The 21286-nt window shown below is 42.2% G+C and overlaps 1 protein-coding gene across 1 annotated transcript in view; it reads right to left on the reverse strand.

Moving 5' to 3' along the window:
* Window positions 1-21286, reverse strand: part of LOC144807632 (protein mono-ADP-ribosyltransferase PARP12-like) — a 315778-nt gene that overhangs the window by 146203 nt on the left and 148289 nt on the right. Inside the window, exon 7 of the mRNA XM_078673255.1 lies at window positions 6483-6603. Coding sequence (XP_078529381.1) covers window positions 6483-6603 — 121 coding nt within the window. The remainder of the gene's footprint in view (window positions 1-6482; window positions 6604-21286) is intronic.

Below are 21286 nucleotides of genomic sequence, written 5' to 3' on the forward strand. Positions count from 1 at the left end.
TGGAAAAGGTCGTCAATTGCCCGGATATGTGGAGGGAGAGAATTCCACCACTTAGCCGCTAGCACACGGAATGAGCGACCACCCGCTCTGGCCAGTCTGAAACACTACCAGATTCTGACCCAGAGATCTGAGGGTGCGCGGGGGGACATACGGTGTCAGCAAATTCTCCAAGATTTGGGGAGACATCCCTTTGAGGATTTTAAACGCAAGGCAAAGAACCTTGAATTTAATCCTTTGGGGTATGGGGAGCCAATGAAGCGAGTGCAGAGATTTGGAAACCGAACACCTCCTTGGCAGACCGATCATCACTCTGGCTGCAGCATTTTCAACTCGCTGCAGCCGGGTGAGTTCTGCCTGATTAATCCCGGCTAGCAGCGAATTGGCATAGTCCAGCCGGGACAGCACTGATGCTTGAACCACCAGTTGCCTGGTTGATGCATCAAAAAATTTAAGAATAGGTCTGAGCCCTCTGATGATGCCATAGCAAAAAGCTGCCACCTTCTTGGTATGACAGATGAAACCGAGGGTCGGGTCCAGCCACACCCCCAGATTTTTTATCACCGATTCTGGGAGGGGGGTCACACCTAGTTCAGAGGGCCACCACTTGTCACCCCACGACGCCACCTGCTTACCGACCACCATAACCTCAGTCTTCTTGGTATTTAACTGGAGACAGTTGGAATTCATCCAGTTAGCCACTGCCCGTAGCCCGTCACAAAACCTGGGAGCCTCGATGTCTGAGTCCCCACTCAGCGTGACCGCCAGCTGCGTGTTATCAGCATATGAGACCATCGTCAAGCCCCATTGCTTGATGAGCCAGCGGCCTCACGTAGAGATTGAAAAGAGGGGGTACTCAGCGATGAACCCTGTGGGACCCCAGGGTTAACGGGTAAGATTTAGACTTGCCGGGCGGAATCGCAACCTGGAATGACCTTTCCGTCAGAAAGGATCGAAACCAGCATAGGGCGGAGCCCATGACACCCACTTCCTCAAGTCGCTGGAGCAGGATCCTGTGCGAGACCGTGTCGAACGCGGCACTAAGATCTAATAGCAGTAGTGCCGCCGTCCGACCCGCATCAAGCACAGACCGCAGGTGTTCGACCATAGAAAGTAGGGCCGTCTCCGTACTGTGGCCCGCACGGAATCCATTCTGAGTAGGGTCAAGAATGTTAGACCTAGTGAGATGGTCTGTCAGGATGCCGTTCACATGGGCCTCAGCGACTTTCGTAGCCCAAGGAAGCAAGGAGATGGGGCGGTAGTTCCCAGGTTTAAGGGGGTCAAGGGTAGCCTTCTTCAAAATAGGTGTGACTACAGCCTGCTTCCACCTAATGGGAACAATCCCAGATGAAAGTGACAGATTGATCAATGAGAGCACTGGAGTTCGGCATAGCGGCGCCATATTCTTAAGCTGGGCCGGTTTCAACGGATCTACCGGGGATCCTGACTTGATTTTAAGGCTCAACGAGTCAAAAGCCTCCAAGGATAGGGAGGGCAAGATAGTAAGGCACTCGCTGTCACCCAACACACAAGTGACCCGATCAGGGGTTAAGGAGCCCATCGAGAAGGTTCGATCAATAGCATGAACTTTCTCAAGAAAAAAGGAGGCCAAAGCCTCACAGTGGGAATCTGAGCATATTTCCGCCGTCGTTGTCCTCTTGGCCATCAGATCCTTTAATACCTTAAAGATGAGTTTCGTAGGATTTACACTGTTCTGAAACTAGAAGGCTGCTCGTGTTCTACACACCGCCCTGTGGTAGATTTTCGTTTTAGCAAGGTAACTTGCTTTTAATACAGGATCAAACGATTTTCTCCATAGTCTCTCAGCCTGTCTGCAGGTTCTTTTGAGAGACGCCAAAGCACCATCATACCATGGGCTCGGCTCTTTTGGACGTCACTTGGACCATGACACAGGGATCAACGAGTCCAGAGCATGGGAGATCCACTCACAAAAGGAATCGTATCCGTGGTCAACATCAGTGAGAGGGCCTAACGGTGTCACCTCTAACAGATGGTAAAAGTCCTCCAGATTTAGTTTGTTCCAATGACGTTTAGGAACTGATCTATCATGAGGTGTAAAAGGAGGTTCTAACATAGGGCAAATCACTTTAACCAGCATAGGATCTGTCCAGACCATCTGAGTGGGGCAGGTAACCCTAACTCCCTCCATATTAGAGAAGAAAGGGTCAAGAATGTGCCCATTTCTATGCGTGGAGGAAGTAACCAGCTGGGAAAGCTGTAAGGCCTCTAGATCGGTCAGAAAGCTCTTAATGGAGGGCGAGGAGGGGCAGTCCAAATGAAGATTGAGATCTCCAATAACGTTAAAATTGGCACACCCTAGTACCTCCGTGCTAATTAAATCTGGGAGAGCGGCCCTAAAGGCAGAATCGCAACCCAGAGGGCGATAGATTAACAGACCAGAAAATGTGAAACGGTGACTAAACGAGATTTTAAAAAGAGCACTTTCACATCCTGGGAGTTTAGCGGTCTTCCACTCGCATGGATAGCACAACTTAACGGCCAGGGCAATGCCTCCCCCCCTGGTGCCACGATTAAGGGTGAAGATGGCATAATCTGGGAGGAAAGCCAGATTCAGTATGGAAGAATCCGAATCCTGCAACCAGGTTTCGGTCGGGAAAAGCGCATCTGGAGATTCATCTTTAAGGAGATCGTATATCTCCCGATGGTGCTTTACCAATGATCTGACATTTAAACTCCAAATGTTCAGATCAAGTGATCTTGCCTTTATTTTACATACAGGTGGCCGCTCCAACGATCGAATCAGAGAGGGAGTGTCTAATGCCCAACCACCGCAGCTACAACGATGTGGACCACATAACGGGTCCACAGGCGAAAGATCACAGTATGATATACGATCCCGAATGGATAGCAGATCGTCCCTTGGCTACCTGATAGTAGGTCGAGTCATGGTGGGAAGTCTCCTATCCAGAGTCCTGCCGCGACCCGCGCTGCCTTAGCGCTGACGGGCGCAGACGGGCGCAGACGGGCGCAGACGGGCGCAGACGGGCAGGACTCTGGCGCGACTCAGGCGCAGCGAAGGCGCGCCCGCTGCGCGATCCCGCTGCGCTTAGTGGGGAGCTTTAAGTAAGCGTCCCTCTGGTCATCCGGAGCGCTAGACCGCTCGCAGGTGACGCCCACTAACAGGTCCATGAACCATCCCACACAGACACAGGTACAGGCAACATGCTTGGTCCTTATATGCTCCTTTGGTCCCGGCAGATGGTGACCCTACTTTATTTATTAGCCGGCCTATGGCTAGATGGTTGGCCTGAAAGGAGGACCCCCACATACTCCCCATCACCAAAGGAAATGTATTACAAGTAAATATGTTGCTTTGCACCCTCTCCCCCCCCTCTAGGACTTGGCCCTCCCAGGAGAATTCTGCTCCTGGTGGCCAGCCCTACACACCAGTAGAATTTTCCTCAGGGCCCTTTTCGTGGGGAGCAGTATTTTGAATGTTCCCTGTGCCAGGAATGCCCTCTGCTTAGGATTCTGGAGTTCTCTCCTACCACAGGCCCTTCATAGGCAGCCAGCAGAACAAACTCCATGTTGTACTTCCCGGGTCTCAGAGCCTACTGGCTTCTTGAAGGACTGAAGGGCACCGTTGTAAGAAGAGTCAAGGGCCAGTTCACAGACTTCCCAGGGAATCTACCCAGGTCTATTCTTACAACTGTTCCTTGGGGGATATAAGGGGACTAGTGCCACAGGCTTTGCAGAGCGCCATCAAAGTCCTCGGGGTCAACTGGAGCCAAAGTTCATCCTTGCAGGGCATCAGGTGACTTCTTCTTCCAGCTGGGCATTCTTTTGCCATCATCGCTCCCAGGTCCAGTGTCTTCCCAACAGTCTCTCCCTTGTGCAGGAGCTTTAAGTGGGGGTGGAAAGTTCTGGAAGCCAGGCACCCCTGGTCAATCTTAGGATGTCCAAAAATCAATGGGGGAATGGATCACTTGTCCTGAGTAACCAAGGTTAGTTAGATTTCGTATCATGTACCGATAAAAAACCCTCATTCACGTACAGAGGCTGGGGTGGCGGTATATCTTGATTCTCCGCCTATCTCTTAAAAACGTGACAGCCTCATCATCGGGTTAGTCCTCATGCTTCCTCCACCCAGAGGTAAACCACTGGTTAGTGTAGTAGTGATCAGTGATGTTGAATAACAGGAAAAATTGGTTAAAAAGCTCGTATAGCCAGATAAGTGAGAATTTTTAATGGGCCTGGGTTCGGGCTACTTTAAAAGTAATTTTGTGCGTAGGAAGAGTGATTAGGAGTCTCCAGCACTGTCAATTGTCCGTAAAAAGGTCGACATGTTTCAGCCCTGTTAAATGCCCAAGCGGGTCAGGTGGGCTTTCTTCAGGACCTAGAGAAAGTGGTGATAGAGACCTTGCATTGTCATGGTCTAAGATAGGTCAAGGTGTGTTCACCTGACGCTTATAAGGTCCGATAGTACCTGTAAATTAAAGAAAAGAAGCAGGACAAACAAACCTATAAGGAGAACGTCAATTGCGCATTCTCCAGAATCAAGTGCTGTACACGTACATGAATTAAGATGTAACTAAAAAAATTTAATTCTTTTACAAATTAACAAAATTCTCACTCAGTCCCATTATGGCAATGAATTTCTCTTTGTTCTTAAATGGTTAAGACATATTTCAGAGTGAATAAAATCAATACTCTAGAAAAAATGATATGGGTCTATCGGTCTGGTCAAGTGTTTACTGAAAAAACTGGTACCAATTAATTATCAGTGGAGTATGCCCCAGCGATTACCCGAAGAGGACCATCAGTAAATGCAAAAAGAGGGCCATAAACCAACCCAGAGCAGGCCTCCTAGACAACTCCAAAGGGACCATAAAAGGATTTAACAACCTGTGTAACCACCCACAACGCAGCCTCAAAAAAGGTAAAGAAAATAATAAACAAAAACTGGAGAATCCTTACATCAGGATCACTCAGCTGGCCCAAATCGAGGTTCGCTAACAAGAGAACGAGGAACCTAAAAGACATCTTGGTTCATACCAGACCACCTCCACCATAAAGAGGAGAGGCAATACCTCTACTATGGAACAATCCTCCAGTGTTGGGACATTACCCTTGCGGCTTCTGCTCTGTATGCAGTTTGACCATGGTAACAAAAACCTTACAACTTCTTCCTGATTTCAAATGGACTATTAGGTATCACACAAATTGCAATACAACCCATGCAATCTACATGCTCAACTGTCCATGTTACCTTCGTTACATTGGAATGACTTGTCGCAAAGTCAAACAGAGAATAGTTGAACACAGGAGCAATGTCAAATGCCAAAAAAACACAACAAAAATGAGCAATCACTACATAGAAGCCAAACACACAGTAAATGACTTGAAATGGGTCATTCTTGAAACCCTTGCTACTAAAAATCACGAGGCAGAAAAGGTGCTATTCGAAAAGGAGCAGAGATGGGTCCATCGCTTACGAACCAATGACCTTGGGCTCAATGATAACATTCCATGGCTAAACCTTAACCACTAACAAGAGTTTTTCTGACAAATTAAGCAAGTACACATATGCAACCAATATCATACTGAAAATAAACAAGAACACCTATGCAACCAATATCATACATAAATCACTGAACCACTTTGACACTCTCCTGGCACCAAGCCCCACTAGAGATACTAGAATGAATACAGAGATCATCGTAAATGTCCAAATGCGACCTAATTTTGGGAACAATAACGTTCCCAAAGCGGTACAAACCGTCCTAGGAAGCTTGTTTACGGTCCAGGGAAGGCATGGCTTGGCAGCTCGGGCTAGACTGTTCCCATGAGGCACAGGGTCAGACTGATTTGCATATGGCCATGTCTGAACTGGGGTGGCAGAGTGGGCTAAAGAACGGTGATGGATTAAACCCAGATCTTTTGACTGGGTGTGAGTGTTTGATTGGTTCAGATGCTCCGTCCATCACCACCCCCTTTTGTACCGCATTGTTAAAGTGAAAGCGTGTATGGTACGCTGGAAATACAAACAAGAAGGGGCGCCACTGCTAAGCGCTGTTGTGCCCACTTCAGCAAGACATGAATTAAGTAAATAGTGCTCCTAAATGCTAATGAAAGCTAGAGTGTAATGACACGTGTAAAAGGGACTGCAATGTAAATAAAACTAAGCACGAGGAGTGTTATTATCGTCAACAAACTCAATTGAAAAGCAGACAGTACTACACAGAACATTTGACAAGACGATTCAGTAAGTCCTCCCAGAGAAAAAATGGCACTGATATCAGACTATATGATAAATAGGAAGATCAAGCAAAACACAGTAACCAAGAAACCATATTATCAAGTTAGAAGAGGAAACAATTTAAATCTGCTCCAAGGTTACCCAATTTGACACAAATCATTGTTAAATGTTTATAATAAAGATCTGGAAAGAGATCGCCTCACTACACATAACAGAGATGTGTAGTTGAGGGACTTCCCTGTACCTTTAAAACTGAGCTCATACTCCTGATTCCCAGCTTTGAACTGAACTGTTGAGGACCCATCAGATAGGTAGGCTTTCTCCAGGTCACTACTGTTGACCGTCGAGGCATGATTCAATTGGTCCTATCAAGTCAAAGGGAAAAAAGGTTTTGAGTTTCAATGAGAGTTATAAAGGCACAGAAAAATGAAGATAAATGCATTTATCAGACTAATTAAGCCCACAGGTCAAATTTCAATTAAATAAAATTTAGTACAGCACAAAAGTCACAGGTTTTCTTCATAGAAACCTTTACGACTGCTGTGAGATAGTATGCTGCAAGGAAATAACTTGCCTGGCACACGTGGCAAGGGGTTAACATGCTAAAATAGTACTATCACAACATACACACTGACTAATGTAAACTTAGATCTCCTATTAGTTCAGTGGATAGGATCTTTGCAAAAGCTCACTATAGCAGATGTGGATGAAGTACATAACCTGCTTAAAGTAGGAATATATATTAAACAAAAATATATATAAATATATATTATATATAAAAATATATTAAAAATGTCTAGACAAGCAGAGATATTACATTAAACTAGGTCCTTATCTTTCAGTCATTTATTTTATAGTGGATACACTTATTTTCTAACAGTTTCTTCACCTATGCATCCGGGCGCCAAACTGAACCTGGAAGCTTTTTTACAGTCATAGCTTCCCAAAAGCATTTAGAGGCATTATTAAAACTCTAGCCGCAATAAGTCACCTCATGACATGATGACTCTTCCCTATCTTTTTTTCGCACTCATCAGTATGAAAGAAATATGAGCAGAGAACAGAAATAATAAACTGAAAACAACTGTAATGTACAACAGTTTCCATCTAGTGGATGGTATAATAGGACTGTCCAATTTCAGGTAATATATATTTGGCCACATACAACAAACCAGAAAATAGTGGGTACCCTTATGGTGTATACGTTATTAAGCGCATTGGTCCAGGTACACTAATTGGGACTGTTTATACAAAACAAGCGTTTATACCAAATAATATAAATTGGAGATCTAAAGAATTCATAAGAAACTTCCCAATACGGAGGTAAAGAAAATAATTTTTACTTATTAATGAGTTTATAAGAAAATGCAAACAATAGCACAGCTGTAGCTACAATTTTTTGACAATAGCTACAGATATGATGAAACTGATGCTTTAAAGATAATATCAGCCGACACGCATTTCGTACCTACATTGGGACTTTTTCAAGGCTGACAAAACAGTACATGAAAGAAGGTAAACATTCATTAAAAACAATTGCTTATGAAAAATGAAAAATTGGTGTGTAAATGATACAACCATTCTGTCGCACATTTAGTGTATCGCGATTTATACCACACAACCTTCTTATAAAACATGAACATAATACTCAAATAAGAAAAGTAAAAAGAAAAGTCGATAAAACAAAAAACCCTGTGTGCAAGGTGTACAAACCACCACCTAGACGGAGTATGAAACTGATAAGCAATAAAGTAGTAGAGAAAGCAATGGAGATTAATACCCGAAAAGACAGAGATGCAAATCCTTATCCATAAGCCAAAAAGGTCCATCAACCAAGTGAGTGTACGAATGCTAAAGAGTAAATGGTGCCAATATGGACTTGAATAATAATAAGAAAGAAGGATGTATCAAATTACCTATGTCCAAAAAGATACAGAATGACTGGAACTCATAAAGAAGTAATCACAAGTCTATAAGTCTTGAAATGCGTCGAAAAAGCCCCATAAATCTCTAGGAAAAAGGGTAACATAATATAAAACATGAGTTAATCCATCTCATGACTAAGTCACACCTGCATGGAACAATAAACAAGCCCCGAACTTATGTGATCCATTGATTTATACCTGTTTCACCAATTGATAAGTAGGCTAGTGCTTCTCCAAAAGCAGATAAATGTTGATAAATATGTTGTATCTTTCGCGTATCTAACGCACATGAAATACAGTCCCAGAAAGGCAGAGCTGCCAAGTTCAGTAAACCAAAGTGTATAAAATATTGATGAGAATGAATCCACAAGTTCAATTGTTAAGATCCAATAGTTATTAAGAGATTTACAAAAATGGATCCAAATACAAAACATCGGATGAGACAAGGTCTCAAAAAAAGACTAGTATAGAAACCTACAAGCATAGAAGAGAAATAACATGACAAATGAATGGTGGCAAATCACCATGATTATAGATGTTGAATAATTATGAATATATATTTTTTTTAATCGCCGATACAATTTGGAGAAAAAAGATGATCCAAAGTTAAATTGGCTATATAACCCAAGAATAACGGCAAAGGGAGGAACAATACCTACTAATGAGCTGGAGTAATGAAAGGAGGATGTAGTCCACAGATTATTGGAGACTTTGATAAGCCCTTTAATGAGGTCTGTGGATAAACGTGCACGCCATGTATATTATGAAAGCTAGCAACATAGCAGGCTCCAGTAAGAAATACCCGTAGAAACAGGATTAAAAAAAAAAACAGGAGGGGTACATATGGGAATTATATATATGTAATCTAATGTCAAAAAGTATATGCCATAGTATATACATATGGAAATAAAGGAGACAAAAACTGCACAAAAGTGCAGAACATGGGTCTCACAGCAAAAAAGATACCCCACCAAAAATGAAACCCATGCGCTTAAGATTCTAACTGAGCCATGCATGGGTAATCCAAACTTAAAGTGTATCCATCTGTTGGCCTTTAAAGTTCCAATTTAAGATTAGGAAGAACAGCGCCCCAATGTAAATACCAAGTAATCAAAGCTGTAAAGGAGAACCTTAAACCTACTGACTATTATGCAACACCTTAGGAAATGTCCACAATTGAGTAACGGTGCTTGTAAATGTTTTGTTTTTCGAAAAACAGCATCCATGTGAGAACACATGATGACTACATTCCACAATTGGTGCGTTAAACGTTCGGGCATTCATGTAATAACATATAAGCATTATCAGTGTAAAGCAACATGCAAGCAACAATTACATTTCTGTATCTAAATGACATTTAAAATATTATAGAAATCTCACAAGGAACATCTAGATTAAAGTCACAAACACCCATAATAAAATCCGCAATGGCCCCCGGGTTGTCGTGTATTCCTATAGGTTCTGAATCGATCCCCCTATTCCTGACCCTATTCTGGTTAAACTAACTATCAAGTTAACTAACAGTCAGCCCATGAGGCAAGACGAGCCCCCATGATGCAGATACCGTTATCTGACGCAGTCACACTACGGCACAGGAACGTGTTATCTGATTAGGTCATAACGCTTGAGATCTAATTAGACAAGCGACATTCCTCCAGCCCCTGATAAGGCATAGACGTTCTCATAACAAATCAAACCTATGACAACCTGGGAAAAACCCTGCGGCCATTGTTTTGATTTCACCGAGAACTTTAGTAAAGAATGTGCTAACGAGCAAGTCGTATGACATCTTTATTGACGTATCTATGTCCATCCTTACGTCAATCTTGGCACCTTTAAGGTATAAATATTACCGATCTTGCCCTATGCAAACACACGCGTGGTGACAAGACGGAGCAGCCATACTTGCCGAAGCCGAGAGCAGAAGCAGACCCCGCTGGCAGCAGCCCCGCCTTCCTGACGCGCTGAGAGACGCGCTGCTATCTCAAGCCGAGAGACCCAGCACCGGCGCTTTCGGGCAGCCCTCGCAGGCGGCCTGGAATATCGAGAGCAGAGAAAGAGATACCATCCCTCATTCATCCTAAATTCCAGGTACAGAACTGAATAACCCCTCACAGAGAATTCTTTAGTTATTCACTTGGCAAAAACAAACTTAACTTAAACTGTAACTTTCTATTCCCGCCCACGCATTAGACTTAGGTCAGGTACACGGGGTAGGCGTATTTAGAAACACCAGTTGAGTACGTTTAGTCAAATGTATATGTGTATGTAAATATATTTTAATCATTTTAAACATCATATGGCTCAGAAACCATATTAATGTTTTTACAGTATTATTTTATACTATTGCTTTTAATGTATGCACTTTACTTAACTATAAGTATTGCAATAATATCGATCCATTTCTCATGTATGAGAAAAGAGACTGATCAATAAATAACACCTTTTATTGAACACGCCCGTCTCTTCCTTTTCTCTACATTCTGATGAGACTAAGAATGCACGTACTGACTGAGTAAAATAATTGCCTTGTGCTCACACGACTCTCGAGATTGACTCTTGATTAGGGGAGAGCAAAGTTGCATTGTTCTATGGTTGTCAGAAACTAAATCCCTTCTTGTCTAATCAGGGGAGGTAATTCTTTCCTGAACATTCGAGAAAGTTTCTAGCGAACTCTGAGCTTAGCTGGCAAACCCAAAAATTAAGTCTAGTATCGACAGTAGTAGACCTAGTTAACGTCTGGTCTAGGCCTTTACTGCTGTAGGTATTATTCCAATGCGCAGAGCCTATTGGGAATATAGGAACTACACTACATGGCGCCCAACGCGTTTGGAAAGGGCGATAAAACTAACGTAAGACATTTAGAGTAACTCAGTCGTGCTTTCTCACTCAGACCCCTTTTCCCATTATACTCCAAAGACGTCTGGAGTGGGTGAAAGGTTATATCCTCCAAAACCTCGCAGGAGGGAACTCCTATGTATGGTTCTTGGTATAGTCAACGTTGAAGGATACACTGTTCCAAAATATTGTGCATCTAATCTCTGTTTCCATAAGAAACCTGATCTGCAAATAAACATAATACCATCCTGTCGGTAAAATGGGAGACAGTGATGAAGAAAGAGAGGCAGTTAGATTAGCAACTGAACTCGCAGATGCTGATGCTACCATGCAAGCAGCAGACCCGAATATAACACTCATTCCTGTCATTAAAAGGAGATCTATAACCTTAAAACTTATAGAAAATGGACTGACACCTAGAGGTGGCACAGTCATATTCGTAATTGAGGCACACGAATATCGGCAGACAGAGGTATATTATTCATGGATACATTTTCCAGCAGCTAATGCTGTAACAAAGTACTTCCACTATTACAAAATTGAGGTACCACCTGACATTTACACTCCTTTCGAGGAGGTGGAAGTACCACTCAAATTCCAAGAGCATTTGCTCTTATTTGATGGCGCCCTAATACATAACAATCACATTACAAGGCTCGGTCCTTTAGGTAGACCAGGAGCAACGTGGCCGGTCCTAGCCGGATACACACCACATCCAGACATCGAAAGAATGCCTGCACCAGAGCTGTTAATACAGCTAAAACAATTAATACAAATTCATAGACAATTAGTTCAGTATGTAATGCGGACTTCAACAATTCAGCCAGCGATTAAACTACCACAGCTGACCCCTCACCAGGGGAACACAAATAAAATTACACCACAGAACATCCAATCCTGCCTAGGTAAAGTTCCAGCTAAACGGGAACAAATACCATTCTGGTTGGCACAAAAAATTACCCAAATAGAGGCGGTGTTTCCTGACACCACCCCGCTAGAAAAACACAGGATTCGGACTATATGTCTCCCAATGGGAATCGCACCACACATAGAGGACTGTGACACTTGGGGTACAGTCTTTGCTTCCATCTACACAAAAACGCACGGTGTTCCATCCATTTCGGTAATACCAGATGTGCTAAAACAAATTCAAGATGAATACGGTCCAGAACCTGCTTTAACTCTTGGTATGAAATTACTAAAAGACTTCAAGCAGGTCTCGGCTATACTATTAGCCAACATAAAAGGTGAAGCAGCAAATGTGGCGATCCGCCAAAGGTTAAAAGAGACAGATATAGCAGACCAACCAGCTGAAATAGCCAGAATCATAGAAAAATCCTATGAGGAACTAGGCAGAGATAGTCTAGGTGGAATACCAGTAAAACCGCAACTGACTGAAAGTCCAGAAAAAATATTTTTTAACAATAATTCACCAAAAAAGAACTGGGATGGAAACAAACAATCCAATCCTAAAGAAAAGAAATTCCAGTCCAGAGGAAGGTCTCCTAGGCGAAGGGAAAAATCTCCAAACCAAAGACAGAGGTCACCGCAGAGTGACCCCTCTGGGAATAGATATAACCTTAGAAATAGGGATAATATTAAAAAACCTGATAGATATCAAGACATTGATACACGTCCCTCTCAATCTTTTCAGACTTCCTCGCAGAAATCGGAAAGAAGAGGACGACCAGAAGAGCACGCCAAGTCCAAAGACAAGGAACCTGCTCAACTAAAAAAGAAATTACAATTTCCAAAAAAGAAGGTAGCCAGTATCAAGGTAGTTAACAATGCCGAGAATACTGAGGACACAACTGAAAAACGGAGAGTGGGCTCAGACAATGCTAGACAGCGCAGCAGAGGTGAGCATAGCTCGCAAAGTCCTTATGAATCATCTGGAGACAGTGGACACGAATGAATATCTTCAAGTGGAAACTGCAGACACCAGAGTTAGCAAGCCCCACAAGATATACGAGATAACATTACGTATAGAGGGAGATAAGACTAGGAAAATAAGGGGACTATTTTGGGATAATCTCTCCAAGGGCTATGATATCCTTCTAGCTGAAAAAGACTGGCCACCAGAGTTTGTCAGGGAGTGCCCTCATGGTGAAGAAGTAATTATGCCTGCCTTCTCGAATCAAATTCCGATTCATAAAAAATATACACTTGCTAGAAAGTGGGCAGTGGCCTTAGCACCTGCTTTATATAAAAATCATGTAGGATGGGATGAGGATTCTCCTCCTCACAAAATCCAGTTAAAATCACAACCTACTGCACAAAGGCAGTACCCAATTAAGCAAGAAGCTAAAAAACAGGTAAATGATATACTAGATCAGCTAGAATACCAGGGGGTGATTGAAACTTGCACCTCACAAATGAACAATCCTTTGTTTCCGGTCTCCAAACCAGACAACTCATATCGTCTAGTTTTGGATTACCGACACCTTAACACATGTTGCAAAACTTTTGCAGTGCAAAACACACACAGTGCTGCACTAATGAATAACATAGTGCGCAAAAAATACAAAACAACCTTGGACATCTCCAATGGATTCTTTTGTCAAAACATAGCACCAGAGAGCAGATATTTAACTGCATTCTCAGTAAATGGCACTCAAAAACAATTCTGTCGGTTAGCCCAGGGGTATAAGAACAGCCCGGGGGTATTCTCAGCTAGAGTAACAGAATTACTACAACTATATGATGATGAAGCATTATCTTATGTCGATGACATTTACTTAACAGATGATGACTTGGAGACTCACTTGAAAAGAGTGAACACCATAATACTTGGGTTCGCAGCAGAGGGTTACAAATTCAACTTTAAAAAGTCCAGAATTGCCCATCTGACAGTCCTGTTCTTAGGATATGAATTATCAAGTGAAGGCAAAAGCCTGGCTGACAATTTCCTAGAGAAATGCGCCGTACTCCAAGCACCTAGAACACTAAAAAACTTACAGTCGATTCTAGGCTTCCTAAATTTCGGAAGAACATACATTGCAAATTACGCAGAAAGGGTCAAACCCCTTTATGAGCTAATTAAACCAGACTTTAAAAGATCCTGTTGGACTCAAACACACAGAAATTTTGAGATCCTTACAAACAGACATGCTAATTAAAACAAAATTAGAAACACGTGATAATACACGCAACCTTGTGATCAGAGTCATCCCAGGGAGATGCGGATTCACATACCTAACCTCTAATGAGGGAGAAAAGGTACCAATTGCATTCAAATCACACTTGTACACAAAAGCTGAACAGAGATTCAGCAACTAAGAAAAAATTGTTCATGCAGTTCAAACCACAATAGCTAAAGAAAAAGACATAGCTGACGGTAGACATATCACAGTCAGAACAGCTGAATCATCCTTTGAGGCATTAACAACACCGTGTAATTTACCATCAACAACATTGGATCCAGAATGGTTACAATGGGTAAATTCAATCACAACGGACAAAGTATACTACTTCTTTGATCCAGAACTAGAAGAAATGGAAAATCTAGAATATAAAAAAACATATCCTCTGCCAATCGACATTCTGCCTCTACGACATTACGCCTGTGTAATCTATACAGACGGACATGCTCAACCCTCCGTTTGGGGAGAACAGGCATACAACCCCACATGTGAGATTACAAAAGAAGTGTGGCGCGGAGGTAAACTAAGACCTCTATTAACAAAATCACACTCGGTAGAAACTAATTCAGAAAAACAAACTGAAATAATAGCTTTGAAAATGGCGCTAGATAATGCGGATCGCGAATTCCCGACACTTATAGTGTCAGATTCATATTACTGCGTCAAATCATACAACAAGGATTTGCAGACATGGATTCAAAACGGTTACAAAGATGACACAGATGCACCAATAAAGCAGAAACTGCTCTGGGAACAAATAGCTCTTTTACAAAAAGAGCTACCAAAGACTCACGTGACACACTCACTGAGTCACCAGCGTGATGGCGTTCACGTTGTAGGGAATTCATTGGCTGAAACAGCCGCAGCGGCAGCCACTAACTCGGCTCCCGTAGTTCGAAAAAAGCGTACATTAAAATACATTGACGGTGAAACATTGCTGGCGGTGAAAACGTCATCAAAAGGCGACTGCTCAGCACTACCGATCAACTATCCACTCAATTATACATACATAATCGATGCAAACTCCGTCCCTTTTGCTCGAATCCCTGGAGTGGGGGATAGGGTGATTCCAAACATGGACAGGAGAAACTTGTTAATCGCAGACGCACACATGGGCGAGGGTCTCAGACACCTTAAATTAAAAGATTCTCTGGAAGAATTACAATCACGGTACTGGTGGCCAGGCATGAGCCTGCACTACACCATGTTTGTAAAAAACTGCCCAAACTGCAACAGAGATCGCAGTGGGGAGAGAAACAGTTTAATACCTCGTCGTATCAAGGCAGATAATGTTACCAGTAAAAAGAATGGCTTGCGATTAACATATACAGGCTAGTTTCCACTTATAATGTAGATCACCAGCACTCGGCTGACGTCCGGACTGTTATACAAGATTTGCGAGTCTAAATGGCATATACGCTAAGAGCATGTTACGTTTGACCATTGTTTTCAATCAGGCACACCAGCCTGGGGGTAAAAGATGGCCAAATGAGCACAGCCCAGCGGGAATCTTCTCACTTCCTTCCTGAGGGTACGGGATGGTTTAAAGAAAAAACCAAGGCGGAAAGCAATCTATAATGAAAAGGATATTAGGTTCGGGAGCTGGGTGGGTCAAACATCTAATAAGTGTCCAACGTAGTCTAAATAACTTGCCAAGAAATTCTCTGAAGGGATTCTGTCCGTACGAATTATTATTTGGAACTAGGATGTTGATCTCTGACCTTGATAGTCAGACTTCAGTGGTGAAAGAAAAAACCTTTGATGTCAAAGACCGTTTGGCTATTTTGCAGGACTTAAACAAAACAAGAAAAGACCTAAGCAACATACAGTTGAAACAACAGCCAACAACCACTGAAGAATCACCACCTGTCCCAGCAAGACCTGTCTGGATTCCAAAAGTCGGGGATCTAGTCAGGGAGAAGATCGCGGTAAAGAAGGAATTTGGGCCTTCTTACAGAAAAGCAGTTCCTGTCCTGTCTGTCAACGGGACAAGATCAGTTGTACTACCGCCACTTGCTGGTAAAAAGGAGAACCGAGTTGTATCCATCGACCTGGTAAAACCACAACATGTGGCCGATAACAAACAGTAGGCCAAGTGGGCTCCCAATAAGTAGCAGAACACCAAGGTTTGCTACAAGTACAGAGGTCCTAACGAAGAGGCTCATCACATTCGAAACGCCTACAGAAGAACAACAAGGACTATGCAACAATGCAATAGAACTCAGACCTCTGAAAACCCAAATAAAAACATTTAGCAGAGACACACCAATCTATAATGAAGTACCAAGTGAAAATGCAAGAAATAAAAATCCTGAACCAATTGGAACAATTGACAGAACTGCATCCGGTTACTTCATCAACTTCGATGATTCCTCTGACGGCTTCAGTGAATCAAAGACACAGCCATCATCAAAATCCTTTAAAGACAAAGCTAATGAACTTTTGAAACAACTGAAAGAAACATATCTGATTTCTCCATGGATTGATTTTTGGGTGGGTTTTGGTGCATTTATCCTCATACTTTGGCTCATCATGGTATCTACTTTGGGACGCTTCATTGAGGGAAAATATGCTAAAATGGACACAGCAAGTCAGAACATCAACTTGATCCTCAAACCACACACATCTTCACACGTCGAGAAAAGAGAACTTTCTTCAGAACTTTCTTCAGCCAACTTCACAGCCAATCCGATACCTGGTGGGGTAGCCTGGGATAACACTGACTATGAAATTTATGGTCCGGTCGAGATCCTGAAATATCCACACCAAATTAAGATCTCCTTGAGTGACTTTGCAAAACCAAACTCATTTGCTGATGATTGGGACTTCGAAAGCATTAACAATATGATGTCTGATTTAGTAATGTCTGCTAAATTTACCAAACATGATTATTTGCAAGGTTCTACAAATTATGATAGTATGTATTGCTATAACCACTATGGTAACCATTTTCTACATAAATCTGCACAACCTAGAAATGTTTTAAATTATAATCAATGGGAACATTGTGCTACACCTCCAAAAGGGAGCTCAAGAACCGTTTATGACAAATATTCATACTTTCAAGGTTTTAACACAAGTAATGCTGAAACATTTTATTTTAAATTGTCAAACAAGACAGGAAGCAAAACCATGATAACCAACACAAAATTGATTTATTCTTTGAACAAATGAATACTTTTGGATTTGATTATTGGGACAAAAATGTTGATTTGAAAAGTGTTTGGGGTACTAAAGAATGGCAAGTACAGGGTATAGAAGCTTTGTTTAGAGCCTGCATGATCCCAGAACAAATGATATTTTTAAATGACACTGTTCAACAAACCACCTGTCTTGGCTTAGCCAAAATCAAAGATTTAAATAAACCGTCTATTCCAAAGCCAACAATGTTTAGCAATAGCTCTGATACAGATGAAGAGATAGACGTAAACCATATATTAAACCAAAACAGAACACATCCTGATTGGAAACAGTGGTTGATCTGGCCAACAGATACTAATAACTGTCAAGACAGATTCCTGAATAAAACACAGGGGTTCAAAATGACCAGGCCAGACCCAAGATATCCCCAAAGACATCACCCAGGGATAATAACAACCTACAGTGTGGGCAAATTATGCCTTCAATGGCTTCAAACTTCCACACTGCCTGAAATTAAGCAACACCTAACTTTACTTACTGATGGTGCTGACTTGCGTGATTTCATTCTGGGACCACGCAAACAGCGTCAAAAGCGTTTCATAGCAGCCTCTGTATATGCAGCATACAATGAGGCCTGGAAGGTTACTCAAATTGAAACAGCAGAGAGAATACGGGAAATTGACCGTATTAATTTGGAAAAATCACTTTCTGTAGTGGACAATGGGTTAATGACTCTGTCCTCCAGAATTTTTTCTTTGGACAGCATTGTGTCTTCAGCAATCGATATATTATCGCAAGACTTACTGTTATTACAACATGGTCAGTCACAATTGCGTTCTATTGTACAGCTTGGCTGGACGTTACAAAATCTGCGTTCAGGCTATGTGCCTTGGCGTTTAATCAACACAACGTCACTATTCCAAATCTTTAACCTTACTGATAGACAAATCGGTATGGCGCAAAAGGGTGCTGATTATACAATCTTGAGCATTGAAAAACTAGAAAGATTACCAATGACAATGTCAGAACGACCTGTCAGTGAATGGATAATCCACGGAATCATAAATATTCCTATCTCAACCTTCAGGTTTCAATACTGCCAAAAATATATACAGGCTGGCATGTACGAGAAATTGGGTAAAGGGTACCTTAAAACAACATGGAACCTGCCCTATTCGCATGCATGTGTCAGTAATAAAGGACAGAAAGTGTTTCTTAGTGGCAACAATTGTGCTATGTCACTAAGCGGCACACTTCTGTGTAACGGTATTAGTTTGCACGGAGCCTGTGAAGGGAATTCATACAACCTTTCATGTCACCAGCAAGGCGCACCTGCAACTGAAATAGAACCATTCTTTCAAAGACTCTATAATGGGAGTTACATTCTTATTGTAGACCGCAGATGTTGTAGTCTTATGCCCGGGACTCCTTATCTCGTCACTACGACGGCCAAGGTCAAGTGCTGTGGACGCTCATTGTTTCCGAGCTCCTTTCCAGACAGGGAGGCAAGGGCATGGCCCAATTTGAAAATTACTTCTATTCGAATAGATACTTTAAGCAGAATGAAAACAGTGCTTCTACAGACGCCTACAAGGCTCACGTCATCAAAAGAAACGTATGATCTACAAGTCGCAAGGACGACTGCAGAGATACATACATTATTATCAACTAATTCCCCCGTACATTTCGCGGAAATCCTGAGCGAAATCTTAAATATTTCTGATACCAATGGGATCTCAGGGGTATTTAAGACAGTATTTTCGATGGCATTAACACCATTCAAAGCCATACTGGGTATTTTTCCAGATTTCGTCCATTCGATTTTTGGCGGACTTCCCTTGATCCTGGGACTAATTGCAGGAATCCTATTCCTAGTCCTTATTTTTCGTTACGGCAACCCATGTCACAGATCAAACTCTCGCGACAATGGAAGATACGATCCTAGCCATTGGATACCGGGACCGGATATAAAAAATCCTGGGACTCTCCCGGCTTAGAGACCTGAACATGACTTGGTTTCTATCATTTCGACCAATGTGGCAAAGGTGTGTTTTACCTGTACTAAGGTGTCTGCTATGCGGAGAAGAATGCGTGTTAGACACCTGTCTGACGCTACAATCGGATGCGCCAGTGGATGCAGATACACTGTTGGTTCCTACCAAGGTTCACGCTTTGTGCTGCCCTCAAAGGCTGCCAATCCTGATGACGGCATTCCTGGAATCTTCACCACTACGATTGAAGAGTAGTGAAGTTCAAGATGAAAGCAGCATCGAACAGGTACGACCTTCTGTCAGTGATGCAAATCAGAATGTCAATGGAGACAATCATGCGCATGAATGCATGGTTACACCTATTTCCGACTTAGAGGAACTTTCCCATGAAGCTGTTGACAGTTTTTTCGAAAGCCTGAATGATATGATGTTCTCTCCAGAACAGAAATAGAGACTTTTGAGTAAACTCGCACACGGCGTTCCCTGAATTCGGCCTTCAACTTTAAAAATAAAGTCACATGAACAATTACAATCCAGTTCACGGACAGCAATTTTCAGCAACCCCCTAAAATATTTTTCCATATTTTTTCCGGGACACTGATCTTCTGCTTAAAGTAAGAAACTATTCCTAGAGAACTAAGATTTCTATTTTTAGATACTTTATTTAGACTTTAGCTGCCCGCTGGTATGTTCACAAATATTTTATTATGTGATGAAATGGTCTCGACCTTCCTTTCTGTATAGCCATATTAAGAGCCATTTCATGTGTATTTCTCAAATACCAAATTAGCAATAATGCATACAAATGCGTGTTTACTTTTGCATTTAATTCGTAGCTTAAGTGCATACAATATATATGACTGCAATTTTTCAGTATATTTGAAAATTTCAAAATGCATTTATGTATTTTGGGGTGGTAAGGTATACACTATTCTCTATAGTATGTTGTACTATGTTATACTATGCATAGATTAGTAAATATGACCATAGTTAGCGTGGAGTGGGTGTCGTGTATACCTATAGGTTCTGAATCGATCCCCCTATTCCTGACCCTATTCTGGTTAAACTAACTATCAAGTTAACTAACAGTCAGCCCATGAGGCAAGACGAGCCCCCATGATGCAGATACCGTTATCTGACGCAGTCACACTACGGCACAGGAACGTGTTATCTGATTAGGTCATAACGCTTGAGATCTAATTAGACAAGCGACATTCCTCCAGCCCCTGATAAGGCATACGACGTTCTCATAACAAATCAAACCTATGACAACCTGGGAAAAACCCTGCGGCCATTGTTTTGATTTCACCGAGAACTTTAGTAAAGAATGTGCTAACGAGCAAGTCGTATGACATCTTTATTGACGTATCTATATCCATCCTTACGTCAATCTCGGCACCTTTAAGGTATAAATATTACCGATCTTGCCCTATGCAAACACACGCGTGGTGACAAGACGGAGCAGCCATACTTGCCGAAGCCGAGAGCAGAAGCAGACCCCGCTGGCAGCAGCCCCGCCTTCCTGACGCGCTGAGAGACGCGCTGCTATCTCAAGCCGAGAGACCCAGCACCGGCGCTTTCGGGCAGCCCTCGCAGGCGGCCTGGAATATCGAGAGCAGAGAAAGAGATACCATCCCTCATTCATCCTAAATTCCAGGTACAGAACTGAATAACCCCTCACAGAGAATTCTTTAGTTATTCACTTGGCAAAAACAAACTTAACTTAAACTGTAACTTTCTATTCCCGCCCACGCATTAGACTTAGGTCAGGTACACGGGGTAGGCGTATTTAGAAACACCAGTTGAGTACGTTTAGTCAAATGTATATGTGTATGTAAATATATTTTAATCATTTTAAACATCATATGGCTCAGAAACCATATTAATGTTTTTACAGTATTATTTTATACTATTGCTTTTAATGTATGCACTTTACTTAACTATAAGTATTGCAATAATATCGATCCATTTCTCATGTATGAGAAAAGAGACTGATCAATAAATAACACC

This window comes from Lissotriton helveticus, chromosome 1_1 (assembly GCF_964261635.1).
Source record: "Lissotriton helveticus chromosome 1_1, aLisHel1.1, whole genome shotgun sequence".
NCBI classification, from domain to species: Eukaryota; Metazoa; Chordata; class Amphibia; order Caudata; family Salamandridae; genus Lissotriton; species Lissotriton helveticus.